Genomic DNA, 15,435 nt, shown 5'->3' on the forward strand with positions numbered 1-15,435 from the left:
CGGTGAAGGAAACTATCAACAAAATGAAAAGGCAAGCTACAGAATGAGAGAAAATACCTGCAAATCATTTATCTGATAAGAGGTGAATACCCAAAATACCTAAGGAACTCATGTAACTCAATAGCAAAAAACAAAACAAAACAAAACAAAAACAAAAACCCCAACTTTAAAAAAATGGGTAAAAGACCTTTCTCCATAGAAGACATAGAAATGGTCAATAGACACATGAAAAGGTGCTCAATATCACTGATCATCAGGGAAATGCATATCAAAACCACAATGAAAGATCACCTCACATGAATCTGTTAGGATGGCTATTATCAAAAAATAAAAATATAAGATAGTAAGTATTGACAAGAATGTGGAGAAAAAGGAATCCTTGTATTGTGTTGGTGGGAATGTATATTGGTATGTCCACTATGGAAAACAGTATAGAGGTTCCTCAAAAAATTAAAAATAGAGCTACCCTATGATCCAACAATCACACCCTTGGGTACATACCCAAACAAACTGAAATTAGAATCTCAAAGAGACAACTGCACACCCATGTTCAATGCAGCATTGTTTACAATAGCCAAGATATGGAATCAACCCAAATGTCCATCAATGGATGAATGGATAAAGAAGATACGGTATATACACAACAGAATATTACTCAGCCTTAAAAAAGAAGGAAATCTTGCCATTTGCTGCAATGTACATGAACTTGGAAATAGAATAAGCCAGATACAGAACAAAGACTACCTGACCCCAGTGATAGCAGAAATTGAACACAGTCAACTCATAAAAACAGAAAGGAGGGGCGCCTGGGTGGCTCAGTTGGTTAAGCGACTGCCTTCGGCTCAGGTCATGATCCTGGAGTCCCTGGATCGAGTCCCACATCGGGCTCCCTGCTCGGCAGGGAGTCTGCTTCTCCCTCTGACCCTCCCCCCCTCTCATGTGCTCTCTCTCATTCTCTCTCTCTCAAATAAATAAATAAAATCTTTAAAAAAAAAAAAAAACAGAAAGGAGAATGGTGGTTGCCAGGGACCAGAGGAAGGGGGATCAGGAGGTGTTGATTAAAGGGTACAAAGTTTCACTTATGCAAAATGAATGAATCCTAGAGAATTACTGAACACCACAATGCATATAGTTAACAATGCTGTATTGTATACTTGAAAATTTAAGAGGGTAATCTTCTGTCAGTGTTCTGATAAAAAAAAAAAAAGGAAGGGTGCCTGGGTGGCTCAGTTGGTTAAGCGACTGCCTTCGGCTCAGGTCATGATCCTGGAGTCCCGGGATCGAGTCCCACATCGGGCTCCCTGCTAAGCAGGGAGTCTGCTTCTCCCTCTGACCCTCCTCCCTCTCATGCTCTCTGTCTCTCATTCTCTCTCTCTCAAATAAAAAAAAAAAGGAAGAAGCTTCTAGAAATTACAGATAAGATTAGGACATCATATGTGAGGATGGTTTCATGGGTGCATCCTTATCCTCAAACTCATCAAGATGTATACATTAAATATGCACAGCTTTTATGTATGTCAATCATAATTCAATAAAGAAAAGACTAAAGAGCAAGAGACTATATAAATGATCAAGCAGATTTGAAAAATATTTAAGTGGAACTTTTTGGAAATAAAGCATAATATACATTAACAATCAAATTTAACGTTCGATAAATAATAGGGGGATAGTTAAGGGAGGGCAATTAAGAGGCCACTGCCATAGTCCAGGGGCTTTTTCTCCTGACCAAGATGGTTTAACAGTAACTGGATTTATTCTCCCAAAGAAAAAACTAGGTAAATATATAAAACAATGGTTTTCAGGACAGGAGACATCAAGTAATGAAAGCAATGATCCCTTGAGAGTAGAGAAACAAATGAGGTAAACCCTGTAATTGCTCAGCTTCCTGGTGAAGGAATTTACCAGGTCCAGCACCATCTGTTGAAAAGATTATACTTTCCTTTGAACCTTTGGTGAAAATCAATTGACCAAATACAAGTGGCCTATTTCTGTACTATCTGTTCTGTTCCATTGATCTATTTGTCTACTTTGATGCAAATACCATTCTGTCTTAGACATTTTAGCTTTATAGTAAGTCTTAAAGTCAGGCTGTGCAATCAAGATGGTGTGGTGCTTGCATCAAAAGAGACAAAGAGACGGACAAAGGGTACGGACACAATTACATGTCCACATGCAAACATAAGAACTTTCATCTCTACATCACTCAATACAGAAAAATTAGGTGAAAATGGATCACAGGCTGTAACGTTAAACCTAAGCGTATAAAACTTCAGGAAAAAACCTAGGAGAGAAACCTTTGTGGCCATGAGTTGGGCGAAGATTTTGTGGTTATGACGCCAAAAGCACAATCCAGAGAAAAGAATGATAATTGGACTTCACCAAAATTAAAAATATATGCTCTTTAAAAGATCCTGTTAAGAGAGTTAGAAAACAAGGCACAGACTGGAAGAAAATATTTACAAACCCCGTATCTGATAGAGGACTTAAAACCAGAATGCATAAGGAATTCTCAAAACTCCATAATAAGAAAACAACCCATTTTTATAATGGCCAAAAGATTCAAACAGATACTTCACCAAAGAAGATACATGAAAGGCAAATAAGCACAAAAAGAGATGCTTCATATCATTAGTTGTGAGGGAAATGCAAATTCCAGCTTGTGGGACAGCACCACACACCTATTAGAATGCCTGAAGTAAAAAGAACGGCCATGCTAAGTGCCGGCAGGTCGTGGAGAAGCTGGGACTTTCACACAGTGCCAGCAAGGGCATGAAATAACACAGTCACTCTGGGAAACAGTCTGGCATCTACTATACAGTCCAGACGTCACACTCTTATTTGCTCAAGAGAATTTAAAGTATATATCCAAACATTTCAGAGTCTGTTCCTTTGTCTCTTTTCTTCTGTTTGTTCATTTTGGGTGGGGGATGGGTGAAATAGGTGAAGCGGGTGAAGAGCACACTTATCTTGATGAGCACTGAGAAAGGTATAGAATTGCTGAATCTCTGTATGGACCCCTGAAACTAATATAACACTGTATGTTACTTATACTTGAACAACAACAGAAATAACCAACTCAGAATTTTAGAAAATAAAGTATATATCCATGCAAAGACTTGTGTATGGATATTTATAGTAGTTTTTATTTGTAACAGCCCGTAACTGAAACAAACCATTAATGTCTACCAACAAGTAAATGTATAAACAAATTATGACATATCCACCCAATGGCCTAGTACTTAGCAATAAAAAGGAATGAATTATTGGGGTGCCTGGGTGGCTCAGTTAGTTAAGTATGTGACTCTTGATTTTGGCTCAGTCATGATCTCAAGGTGGTGAGATGGAGCCTGGTGTTGGGCTCCGCACTCACTGGGAGGTCTGCTTCTCTCTCTCTCCCTCTCTCTCTGCCCCTCCCCCCATTCTCACACTCTCTAAAACAAATAAATCAATCTTTTAAAAAAAAAAAAGGAATGATGCAACAACATGGATGAACCTCAAAATAATCTTGCTGAGTGAAAAAAAGCCAGACCTCCCGGCCGCAAAAAAGAGCCTATATTGTGTGATTCCATTTCTATAAAATTCTAGAAAAAGGGAACTACTGTATAGTTACAGAAAGCACATCATTGGCTACCTGGGGATGGCAGGAGGGAGGAGGACACATGGAAATTTGAGGGATTTTTGATACATTACCTTGATGCTGCTATTGGTTTCACAGGTGTGTACATACACCCAAACTTATTAAATTGTATACTTTAAATAGGCATTACATTCAGTATACCTTAATAGAGCTTTAAAAAGAATAACTCAGGGGGTTTAGAAAATTAGTAAAGATAGATCTGAACAAAGTATCTAGATTTTAGCACAGAAAGACAAATTATTGAAAATAGAGGTTAAGACACATAAAAGAGAAGATCTAAGATACATTACTTTAGTGCTCCAGAAAGAGAAGACCAAGAATGGGATAGAGACAATGTTTGAAGAATGATGGCTGAGAATTTTCTAGGTAGACATCAATCCAAGAATCATAAAAGCCCAATGGATTCCTAATGGAATAAATAAAGGTAACATACACCTGTATACATCAAAGTAAAACTATGGAACACCAAAAATTAAAAGAAGATCTTAAAAGTAGCCAGAGATAAGAGAGCTTCGAAAGACAGATGAGTACACTAATAGCTGATTTTTCTGCCACAAAATAGAAGCCAAATGAGTGCAGTAATGGCTTTGATTTGTGGAGAGAAAGTAACTCTCAGCCTAAGGCTATATACCCAGCAAAAACATTTTTCAACAACAAGGAAGAAATCAATGTATTTTCAGACTAATGAGAATGGAGACTTTTTTTCTTTTAGAGAAGTTCTTAAAAAATATGCTTCAGACAGAAGAGAACAATCCCAGAAGTAAGCTCTGATATGCAAAAAAGAAAGAAGAGACAGACATTTGCAATTATGTGGGTAAAGTATACAGAAATGGGCTTAAAAAGACAAAAGAACAGACTTGGGAAAATATCTGCAGTGTGTGTAATGGCAAAGCACATACACAAACCTAGAATACATACCAAAACCTACAAATTCTGGATGGGCACAGCACACAAATCTGTTAATAACAAGCCTTCGCAGAAATATGGGAGCAGGGCATATTTTCACTCACAGATGGAGGAAATGTAAAGTGACACATCCGCTCTGAAGAGCGATTCAGAAATAATGTGTAAAGTTGAAAATGTGATTACCTTATAACCCAGCAATTCCACTTTGGGTATAGTTCTGAGAAAACCTCTCGCATTGTGCCTAAGGAGGCATGTATGTATAAGCATTCATTCACTGCAAACCAGCAAAAAAAAAAAAAAAAAATTAGGGCCAATTTCAATGCCCATAAACAGGGGAATGGACAATAAAATGTGCTATCCTCATGGGAAGGAGCACTCTACAGCACTTACAATCAATGAATTTGACCAACATGGCTAGATATTCAAAAACACGATACTGAGTTTAAAAATCAAACTGACGGGGCGCCTGGGTGGCTCAGCTGATAAGCGTCTGCCTTCCACTCAGGTCGTGATCCTAGGGTCCTGGGATCGAGCCCCACACCGGGCTCCCTGCTCAGCGGGAAGCCTGCTTCTCCCTCTCCCACTCCCCCTGTTTGTGTTCCCTCTCTCGCTGTGTCTCTCTCTGTCAAATAAATAAAATCTTTTAAAAAAATTAAAAAATAAAAATAAAACTGAAGAATGATTAATTCAGTATGGTATTTACACACATGCTTTAAAGACTCAAAATAATTATATATATTATTAGTGTGTACATTGACTTGCAAAGTATGAAAACACAGATTGAATCAGTGCCAAATATGTAAAACTACATAACATATATGTATATGTGTATATATATATAATATATATGTATAATATAAATATACACTGCATATATAAAATATAAAGTAATATTTTATTTCATTTTTTTAAAGGCTCAGAAACAAATATGACAAAATGTTAATAATTACTAATTCTGGATCATTACCCAAGAGTCTGTTACATATTTTCTGAACTGTTCTGCATTTTTAAGTGTTTTTCAAAACAAGAGTAAAAGAGAAAAGATACTCCGCTACATAGGTTTTACCACATGCGCCGGGAGCTAAGGCCTATGGAGAATTCTCTGCTACAGAATTTCATTTTCTGGGGAATGTGAAGACAACTGAAGTGAAATGGGAACGTGAATAAGAAAACAGGCCTCTCTCAAGGAGAGAGCACACGAGTGGATGAATGACAGAGAGACGCACACACACACAAATACACACGTGAGTGTGTAGACAGATACGTAAATTGATGCATACGTGTACATATACATCATACACATGTGGGTGGACAGAAGGATGGACAGATAGATGGTGTGGAATAATGCCCCCTACCCTCAAAGATGTCCGTGTCCTAATCCCCAGAGCTGTAACTATGTGACATCCCCAGCAAAAGGGACTTCATGAATATAATTAAGGGCATAGTCCCCAAGATGATGAGGTATCCTGGATTATCCAGGTAAACCCAATCTAAACACATGAGTCCTTAAAAATGAAAGAAGAGGCAGAAGACTGGGTCTGAAAAGTGAGACTGAACAAGAAGGAGCAGAGACTTGAGGTGTGAAAAAGACCCAGCCTGCCCTTGCTGGTTTGCAATATGGAAGAGGAGCCACTGGCCAGGAGCAAAATTCTGCCAACCACCCCAGTGAGCAGGAAACTGATTCTCCACTGCAGCCTCCAGAAGGAATGCAGCCCTGCTGACACCTTGATTTTTGTCAGGGGAGACACATATTGAATTCTGATCTACAGAACTAGAAAATAATAAATTGGTGTTGTTCACAACAAAATTTACATGAAACTGGTAATTTGTTATAGCAGCAACAGAAAACTAATTAGGTAGATGGTACATATGTAGGTGGGTGGGTAGACAGATATATAAATAGATGATATAGATATAGATATAGATATAGATACAGATATAGATATAGATATAGATACAGATATAGATATAGATGGATGGATGATGGATGATAGATGATAGATAAACCCTTCATCAAAAGTTTTCCTGTTTGGTTATCTGCAAAGTAAATATATGTTAAACAAATCCTATGTTACTATTAACTTCCGTTGTAAATTGGCCGTAAGTTACTATGTGAAAAATGGATGGATTTCAATATACTAAAGAGAAAAAATAAGCTGTGTGAAATGGCCTCCTGAACAGTGAACATGAAGCCCCTTTAGACTTGGCACTACCTTTCAGCATTTTCCCAACACTGCCCCTCAGACTGGGCACTACATCCCTGTTTCTGAAGATGGACTAAATATGAAAGAAATGGAGAGGACACTTCTCCAAGAAGCTCTATCATCCAACTATGCCATCCACCACCAGAAAATGAACTGAGTTTGAGACCTCGTGTGAGTCAAACAAATCAGTCATCTCCTTTATCAAATCTTTGCAGGCCAAATGCTATCGAACCAGTGGCTTAGTAAGGAATATGCCATCAAAGGGAACTCTTTTCTTATAAGCCCAGCAACGTATTCCCTTCTGAACACCTCCCCAGAGATGTGTGTCCTTCATTAAAAGGACAAGTCTTAGCAACCACTCACCATGAGTATAGGTACAATGGAAGACACTGGATCAGAAAACTCAGATTGCAGCCCTAATTCCGTAAGCTGGGTGAGCCAGGGAAAGCCATTTCTGGCAGACACACCCTAGGGTGATCCTGTAAGTCACACCTTTGTATAATCCTCTCCTCGTGTGAGTGTGGTGGGGACTGTGACTTGCTCCTAACTAACAAAGTATCGCAAAGGTAAAGGTATTTTTGCTGATGCGATGAAGGTTTCTAATCAAGTAGATTATCCTGGGTGGACCTGATCTAATCAGGCAAGTCCTTCAGAAGAAGACCTCGAAGTCAGAGACTTATTAAGACAGCAGAGGCACATTCTCTCTCCATTGCCAGTGTGGAAGAAGCAAGCTATCATGAACTCTGTGCCTCAAAAAACCGAATTCTGCCAACACGCCATGAAGGTAATAAAACCAGATGGTGGGAGGGAAATGACGGGAGGGCGAACATTGACGTACAAAGGTCAGGGAGGTCCCACTGCAATGGTGCTGTCTCTGCTGAGACGGGGGAGCCAGCTGTCTGATGAGCCAGAGGTGAGCTGTGTAGGAGGAGGTGGAGGATCTGCACGTGCCAACGCTGGAAGCTCCAGGCAGCTGGAATGAACTCAAAGGGCAGTCACAAGCCAATAAAGGCACAAATGATGGCTCAGTCATGGTTGCCCGATAAATGCTCGATGGATATAAAAATCTCAGTGGCCTCATCCTCATCCAGGATTCAGACCCCTCCTTGCTCTACCCCTGAGCCAATGCCCCCTCACCTACCTTCCCACCCACGGGCTCTTGCTGAGAAGCTCGCTGATGGCGGAGGCAGTTTTCGGCTCCCGCAAAGCCAGATGGTAAGACTGAGCTCAGTGTGACGAGCTCAGTGTAAGACCACAGGGAGTGGCGGGGACTGAGGCAAGGGGCAGAGCACAGGTGCTGGCCACAGGGGCGGCCACTGCTCAGCTCCAGCTAGCTGCTGCCATGCCGGAGGGCAGGCCCAGATTCTCCAGAGCTTCAGGTATTTCAAGACAAGCTAGAAATGCAGACTTTTATGTGAAATCTCCTGGTGCTTATTTGGCTACTAAGAGTCAAAACTTGTAAATATGGTCAGACCTAAGGAGAGTCTCACCCAGGCTATGCTTGCCCAGTTGTTGCAGACGCCTCTCCAGGCTTCCTGGAGCATCAGCCAGGCACCACCAGCCTGGTTTGGGGAAGTTTCCCCTCTGGTGTCCATGGTGGCACCTGGCACCTCGCAGGTGCATGGTGATGATCTGTTGTATCAGCTAAGCTGAAGTCTGGGGAAGGTGGGAGCAGTCAATGAGGCACGCACGCTTGTCCCTCACCCCACCTCTCCTGGGACCACGACTGAGGCCCAGAAACAGCTTGCAGCTGTCAGTCCATGCAATTTAGTGCTTCTTCCACATCAGTCCAATGTGGGAGATACTGACGGGGCACATGGCCACCTGCCAACATCCCTGTGCTCTCTGAATCCATGAGCAGCTTCTCTTTGGTGTGGCTAGCGTTCATTCCATCTGAGAACAGCACGCAAATTCTCCCTGAGGGAGCCATCCCTCCCCCACTCTGCATGGCTCAGGGGTTTGCGGTAGGACTGGATGTCCCTGTCACACAGGCAGTGACCCTTCTTTCATTCAGCTATGAACAGCTAGGCTTCTTTGGGGAAGGATGAAATGTGGTTTGGGACAGCATGAAGAACAGCTCCTGCAAGAGTGCTCCCGGGGCCTGGCACACTGAGCATCACCTGGGAGCCTGTTAGAAATGCAGAGTCTCAGGCCCCACCCCAGACCTGAGGAACGTGTTTCAGCATCCCAAGAAAACCCACACAACTCCAGGTGACTCTCATGCCCGTCGCAGGCTGGGGGGCACAGGGCAAGCTGCTATCTACACACAGGCTCTGCAGTAAGACTTGCTGATTCAGGGGCGCCTGGGTGGCTCAGTCGTTAAGCGTCTGCCTTCGGCTCAGGTCATGATCCCAGGGTCCTGGGATCGAGCCCCGCATCGGGCTCCCTGCTCAGCGGGAAGCCTGCTTCTGCCTCTCCCTCTGCTGCTCCCCCTGCTTGTGCTCTCTCTCTCTCACTCTCTCTCTCTCTGGAATAAATAAAATAAAATCTTGAAAAAAAAAAAGACTTGCTAATTCACATCTGGGTCCTTGGAGAGGCTGCCCTATCTGTGTCTCAGGTTCCTCAGGGGAAAAATGGGGGCCACTGTACAGTGCCCGGCACATAGCAAGCCCTCAGTGATGCCAGCTCTGGACACGTGGTCCGGCAGACAGCTGAAACGGGCGGGGGCCTCATCTCGAAGTCTGTCCAGAGGGCACATCACCTCTAGCCACGGAGGTGCTGAGCAGCCGTAGGGAAGAATTAGGAATCTGCACTGCCTCTTGAAGACGATCTCAGCTTTGGGTCAAATACCGACAATGAGGGGAGAAGGCAGGCGTGTTCCAGGAAGGGGAGATTAGAGGGCCGAGATGTGGAGGGGGAATTCGGGAAAGCATCAGGGCCCTGGCTTCAGCGTGTGAATCTGAGAACAGGAGGCAGGGAGGCAACACGAAGTCACCCTGAGCAGGACAGAAGGCCACGGGAAAATCAGACCCAACAGCTTCTCGGGCGGCACAGAGGGGTGGGGCCTGGTGAAAGAGTGGCCTTGCCCCCTCGGCCCCAGCAGCTAAAGGGTTTTGAGCAAACGGGCAAGACCATCAACGATGAAAGAGTGGTATTAGTAAAACCTGTGCGTCCCGTCTGTCAGGAGATGCTGTGCATGCACGTGTCACAGAGAAAAGTCTGGAAGGGAGCGCCCTGCACACCAGTAGCGCTCCCCAGAACAGAGGCAGTACCAGGATGCTTTATCATCTCCTCTTTGCTGGCCTATATTTCCGAACTTTTCTGCAAAGGACATGTACCACTTGCATAAATAAAAAGCAATAAAAGCTGTAAATAATAAATGCACTCTCTCCTCGGGACTTAAACGGGTGGATGTGTTCTCAACTCAGTTATTTCAAATATTTACTGGATTCCTGGCCTTGGAGAGGTGCCCCCGAAAAGCACACAGTCGGGGGAGGATGCTGTGCAGATGGGCTGATGGGGAACATACCGATTCCCTTGCCCATGAACCTCCAGACCCTCACTCCTACACAGACCCTCTGGAACCCCTGTGAAGTTTTCCTGGGGTTAGCAAATCGCCCCTGGCAGCTCCTGACAGGATGAGCACACATGGGCCAGACAGAGGTGGCCACAACCCCTACCTTCTGGAGCGGATGCTCAGCTTCTGTTTGCCACTCCCCCGAAACATCTTCGCCTTCCTCCACGGTGGTCCTTTCTTCCATTCAGGCTGGGCCACCATCCCTGAGGCCACTGGGCAGAAGAGCTGAAAATACCAGGCATGTTGGCATCATATTGTCAAAGCCCTATGGTGTTAACTGGAGGCCCAGGGAACACTGCGGCCAGGTCTTCCCCACCCCCACCCCCAGCCCCCAACTCCACCTCTCCAGGAACCCCCGCACCTGGTACCTAATTGTCTTTTGGAGGAAGGAGGGCCCAACTGGGTCTCGGATCCCACCCACCCCCCCACCCCCGTCTGAGACTCAGCACATTCCTTATTAGTCACCACTCTCGGGACAAAGAACAGCCTGTAAGGCTCTGGAGTCCCGGCTCTGCCACTGTTGCCTACGGTTACGTCAGAACAGAGGCTCCGGGACCCTCTTCAGCTGCCCTGGCCCAACACTTCCCAGAGCAGGACACAATCCAGATGCACAGACTCGCTCTCGAGATGGGACCACAAACTTACTACTAGTCACCAAGTGAGAGCTCCAGAGCACTCGGCCCCTTCCCTTTTGGCCGCTCCCAGGGAACTCGGACGTTAAGTTATCTGATCATAGTAATTGTTTCCCGAGTTCCAGGTATAATAACTCTTTCTCTCTCCCTTTTTTTTAAGTAATCTCTACACCCGATGTGGGGCTCAAACTCACAACCCCGAGATCATGGGTCCTATGCTCTACCGTCTGAGCCAGCCAGGTGCCTCAATAATTCTCTCCTTCTAAGAGATGATGTTTCATCTGGAGTCTCTCAGTAACAATTTTATAGTTTATAATCCTCTGTCACCCACAGAGCTTTCCTGGGCAGTGTTCATTTCACTTTTTGCTGCTGTTACCGGGAAGCTCAGAGCTAAATTTAACATCTAGTGATGAAAAGTATCTCATCTAGGGTCTTGGTACAGTAATTCTTTCCTCTGAAATGTACTTTTTCATTATTTTGTTTTGTTGCATTTTTGGCCTTTATCCTATCCCGCCGTGTATGTGGCAGCCCCACTTCCCTTGGGAGCAGCCTGAGAAGACTGTAGCACAAAGAGCAGGTGTTCCCCGGGGTGGCTTCACGCCCCCTCTCCATCATTACGAGTGTGCCAAGCACACTCCCCCAGCCCTGGGGCCCTAGGCAAAGGAGGATTTTACCTTTGGTGTCTGGACCTGCCCTCCTTCTCCCAGGCCTGTCTTCGTCCATCCTCCCACCACTGCCCTGCTCACGGGCCGGGCGTCTGGACCCTTGTCCTGGGCGCTGCCACCAAGGAAGTGCAGTGCCAAGTACACAGAAGCAGCCTTTTCCTTCTGCTCTGTGGGCAGAGGCAGGCTTCGGCTCAAGCAACACCATGTGAGTCGGGGCTCGGCCCTCAATGACGGGAAAGGGCCGTGGGCCCTGAAGCTCCACAGGGTCTCTGAGTGGGTACACGAGGCCAGCTCCAGCCAGCCGGGGGGCGTGGGGGCTGTGAGGAAGGAGCGGCAGGAACTGAGCCCAGCCAGAGGCCCCGAGGGAGGGTCTTCCGGGGCATTCTCAGGAGGTCCCAACTCCCTGCTAAGTGCACAGGGACTCAGGACACCCCCAGATGGCTTGGACCCCACCACAGTGCTGCCCGTGCAGAGGTGTCGGGTGTCAGGGGGCCCACTCTTCCAGGTGGCCCACGTTGGGGTGGGCAAGAAGGAGGCTGTCTCCCTGGGGCTGCTGGTGGATGAGCCACAGGACTGCCCCGCTGCTGGGGTGCCAGGGTCCAAGTATCCTTTCTCCTCTCCCTGCACCCCTTTTCTCCTGCCCCATGGCCTAGAGCAGCTGGGGTCCTCCTGGAAGCTGTCTGCCCCACTGGGGGCCAAGCCTGAAGCCGGGCAGGGAGGCAGGAGGGTCCCCAGCCCTGACCCGACAAAGGGTGCCTGTTCCTCGGGCCAGCTTCTCCTGCAGACAGGGTCCTGGCCTTGTCCCGGCCCCAGGGCGACGGGAGGTGGTGGGTGGGTCTCTTCCTGAGGCAACCTGAGGAGGTACTTGGGGGGGAAGGCAGTGTCTGCCAGGGCAGCGAAGACACCAGGAGCCTGAGTGGCCAGGTGGGACTGATGCCCAAGGGACGCGGCTCTAGGACACGGCAAGATCTCTTCCCTCAGCCCCACCTGCCTCAGGGCCACAGAAGGAGCAGCAGAGGGGGCGCCGGAAAGCTCCAAGGGCCTGCCCGGCTGCCCAGCCCTGCCCCTGGCCACGCCATCAGCACTCTCATGCAGCTCCCCTGGCTTATCCCCAGGGTCACAGTCCTGGTTCTGAGATGGCGGGGAGGTGGCCTGCACGGGGCCACCTGGGGCCTCTCTTTCTGTTCCCAGAGGCTCTGATTGCTCCTGGCAGCTCAGCTTCTCCACCTTCAGCTTCTTCCTCTCTGAGGGGAGCTTGTCCTCTGAGGGCTGGGACTCCCCAGAGCTACCACTGGGCCGCCTCGGCACAGTTTGGGTCCACTGACAGGTCTCCTTCTTGTCCCCACCACCACGGGTGCCTTCTTCCATCTTAGGGTCTGGCAAAATCAGCTTGGGAGCCTCTAGGTCACCTCCCCTGAGGGGACCAGGTGCTGCAGGCAGCTGACACCCCAGCTCCAGCCTCCCATTTGGAGAAAGCAGGGGGCTCTTGCTGCCCAAACAGCGGGGTTCTCTGCAGCTGAGGGTGGGGGGCGAGGTGGCCCTGCTCACCCTAGGCTGGTCACTGCCTCCTGCTCTGGCCACCATCTCCCTCTGTTTGGGGGACTCCATCACCAAGAAGCCCTCCGGGGCCAGTGGACTTTGGCAAGGCCCTGGCTTGGCCCCCACAGCTGTGTCCCCATGGACAGGGGTCATCCTGTCCTGGGACGGGACTGTGCCCTCATTCCCTGCTAACTCTTCCTGGAGAGGAAAGGCCAGCTCTGTCCCACTACTCAGGGTCATCTCCCTTGCCTTCTTCCCTCTGTGGCAACTGTTTTTCATTTTCTGGTAGATTCTCTTGAATGTCTCATTCCCATACACCTGCCACTTGTCCTGGGAGAACATCTTCAGCTTCCTCTGGCTACACTTCTTACTGCCTGCTCTGCCCTTGCTGGCTGCCCCCTCCCCAGCAGCAGCTCTGTTTCTATCCGAGTCCTCTGCAGGCACCTGGCTGTCTCCAGTGGGGGGGAATGGCAGATCCTCCACGGCAGCCTGTCTGACCAGGGCCCGGGGGTGGCCGCTGGGGACATCCACCAGTCGGGCGGGGGCAGGCCTGGGGCTTAGAGGCTTCTGCCTCCTGGGGCAGGCGGCCCGGGGGCCCGGGGGCTCCTGCCATATCCTGGTGCCCTCAACAAAGGGCAGTGAGTTGCTCCTGGTGACGGGCACACATGCCACGGTGGTGGAGAGCTGAGCGGGGACAGAGTGAAAGAAGAGTGGCCGTGCCTTGTCTGGGGGGGTGAAGGTGGAACGGGCCGAGCTGAGGGCAGCGGGTTTCCTCTGGCCTGGCTGCAGCGCCCGGATGTCAAAGTGGAAGGAGTCCTTGTAGGTGTAGGGCATGGGCAGGTCGATGCTGCCTTGCTTGCACAGGACCGTCTTGCGGGGCCGCACATTGTCCAGCTGGGAATCATCCACCACGGCCTGATTGTGGGAGATGAGCCAGGCGATGCGCTCCTCCAGCTGCTTCTTCTCCAGCTGCAGGCTAGGCCCCCCAGGCCCCAGGGCCACCTCCACCTCAGACTCGGCACTGTGCTCCGACAGGCTGTGCAAGGGGCTGCCGGGGGCCGGCGGCTGCTCTGCGCTGTCAGAGCGGGACAGGTAGCCCGAGTCGGTGCTCTCACACTTCCGCAGCCGGCCCTCCAAGGCCTTGGCGTCCCAGGGCTTCTCCGAGGACGTGGCCGCTTGCTGCTGCTGCAGGGAGCACAGCCGGCCGGCAGTCGGGGACATCTGCTCTGGCAGCTTCCGCCTCGGCTGGGAGCCAGCCAGGGCAAGCCCAGGGGAGGCCGTGCGGGCAGAGTCCACGGGGGTCTCTCTGTCAGCAAATGCGGACCCTGGACAGGGAACAGCTTCCAACTTCAGAGCCAGGGTCTTGGCAATAGAAGACAGGGGCATGGCAGGCGCTGGGCACTGCCCAGCACCCTGGGCGCCTACAGAGAGGGGTCTCTCCGATCGGGCCCCACCACCCACCCTCTGGCTGCTGCCGTCCCCCACGCCATCCGCTCTGGAGCTCTCTCCAGCCTTGTCCCCCTCCTCCGGGAGGCTGCCCCCACCGCCATCAGACTCCGAGGACAGCCGAGAGTGGTTGAGGTGGGTCTGGGTGCGTCTGTGCTTATACAGGTTGCTCTGGGTCTTAAAGGCGACACCACAGGTAACACACGGAAAGGGCCTCTCACCCGTGTGGGACCGGATGTGCTTCTCCAAAACACTGGGCTTCAGGCAATCCCGGCCACAGTGTGGGCAAAGGTACTTGCCGGCATTCCGTACCTTGCCCGGGCTCCCCAGCATGGGCCCCGGGCCCGGCGACAGGACAGGCAGAGTGCCCACAATGTTCACAGTGAGTGCCGGGGCCGCTGGCTTCCCCACCTGGGTAGGGCCGGGTCCTTCAGGCCGCAGCAGGGGGCTGAGAATAAGGGGTACACTGCCCCCATCCAGGCTGTGTGTCACTAGGGGGGCACGTGGCTGGAGGCCCCCCGGAGGCACTGTGTGGTACAATGGGATGGGCAGGGCCTTCAGGAACACAGTAGAGGCCAGACCCTGCTCCGGTGGCAGAATGACAGGGCCCAGGGTCAGGTGAGGTGAGACCTGCCCACCTGGGGCTCCTGGGTGTCCAGGAGCTGGAGCCAGCTGGCCCCCGGTGGGCGAGAAAGCACGAGTGAGTTCTGGCACCTCCATCCTGCATCATCTGGGTGGTTCAGGATGCCTGGCGACCTGTGGGCAACACCAAACTTTACTGGGGGCACCTCTCTTCTCTCATCATGCAGTAAACCCTTCCCTGCCCCCACCTGGCATTTCATCACCCCATTGGAGCCTTGGTAACAATCCCCCAATAGAAATAGTAATC

The 15,435-nt window shown here is 49.1% G+C and overlaps 1 protein-coding gene across 4 annotated transcripts in view; it reads right to left on the minus strand.

Annotated features, from left to right (window-relative positions):
* The window catches only part of ZNF831 (zinc finger protein 831), a 103,063-nt gene that overhangs the window by 56,192 nt on the left and 31,436 nt on the right, over positions 1 to 15,435 (minus strand). For all 4 annotated transcript variants that reach the window (XM_081832508.1, XM_081832510.1, XM_081832507.1 and 1 more), the window contains 2 exons: positions 11,571 to 15,302; positions 10,368 to 10,489 (listed from right to left, as the gene is read on the minus strand). In XM_081832508.1, the coding sequence (XP_081688634.1) occupies positions 10,368 to 10,489; positions 11,571 to 15,266 (3,818 nt within the window). In that variant the 5' untranslated portion in view covers positions 15,267 to 15,302. The remainder of the gene's footprint in view (positions 1 to 10,367; positions 10,490 to 11,570; positions 15,303 to 15,435) is intronic.

The sequence above is a fragment of the Leptonychotes weddellii genome, chromosome 10 (genome assembly GCF_054177405.1).
Source record: "Leptonychotes weddellii isolate Sample4059 chromosome 10, ASM5417740v2, whole genome shotgun sequence".
In the NCBI taxonomy this organism is placed as follows: Eukaryota; Metazoa; Chordata; class Mammalia; order Carnivora; family Phocidae; genus Leptonychotes; species Leptonychotes weddellii.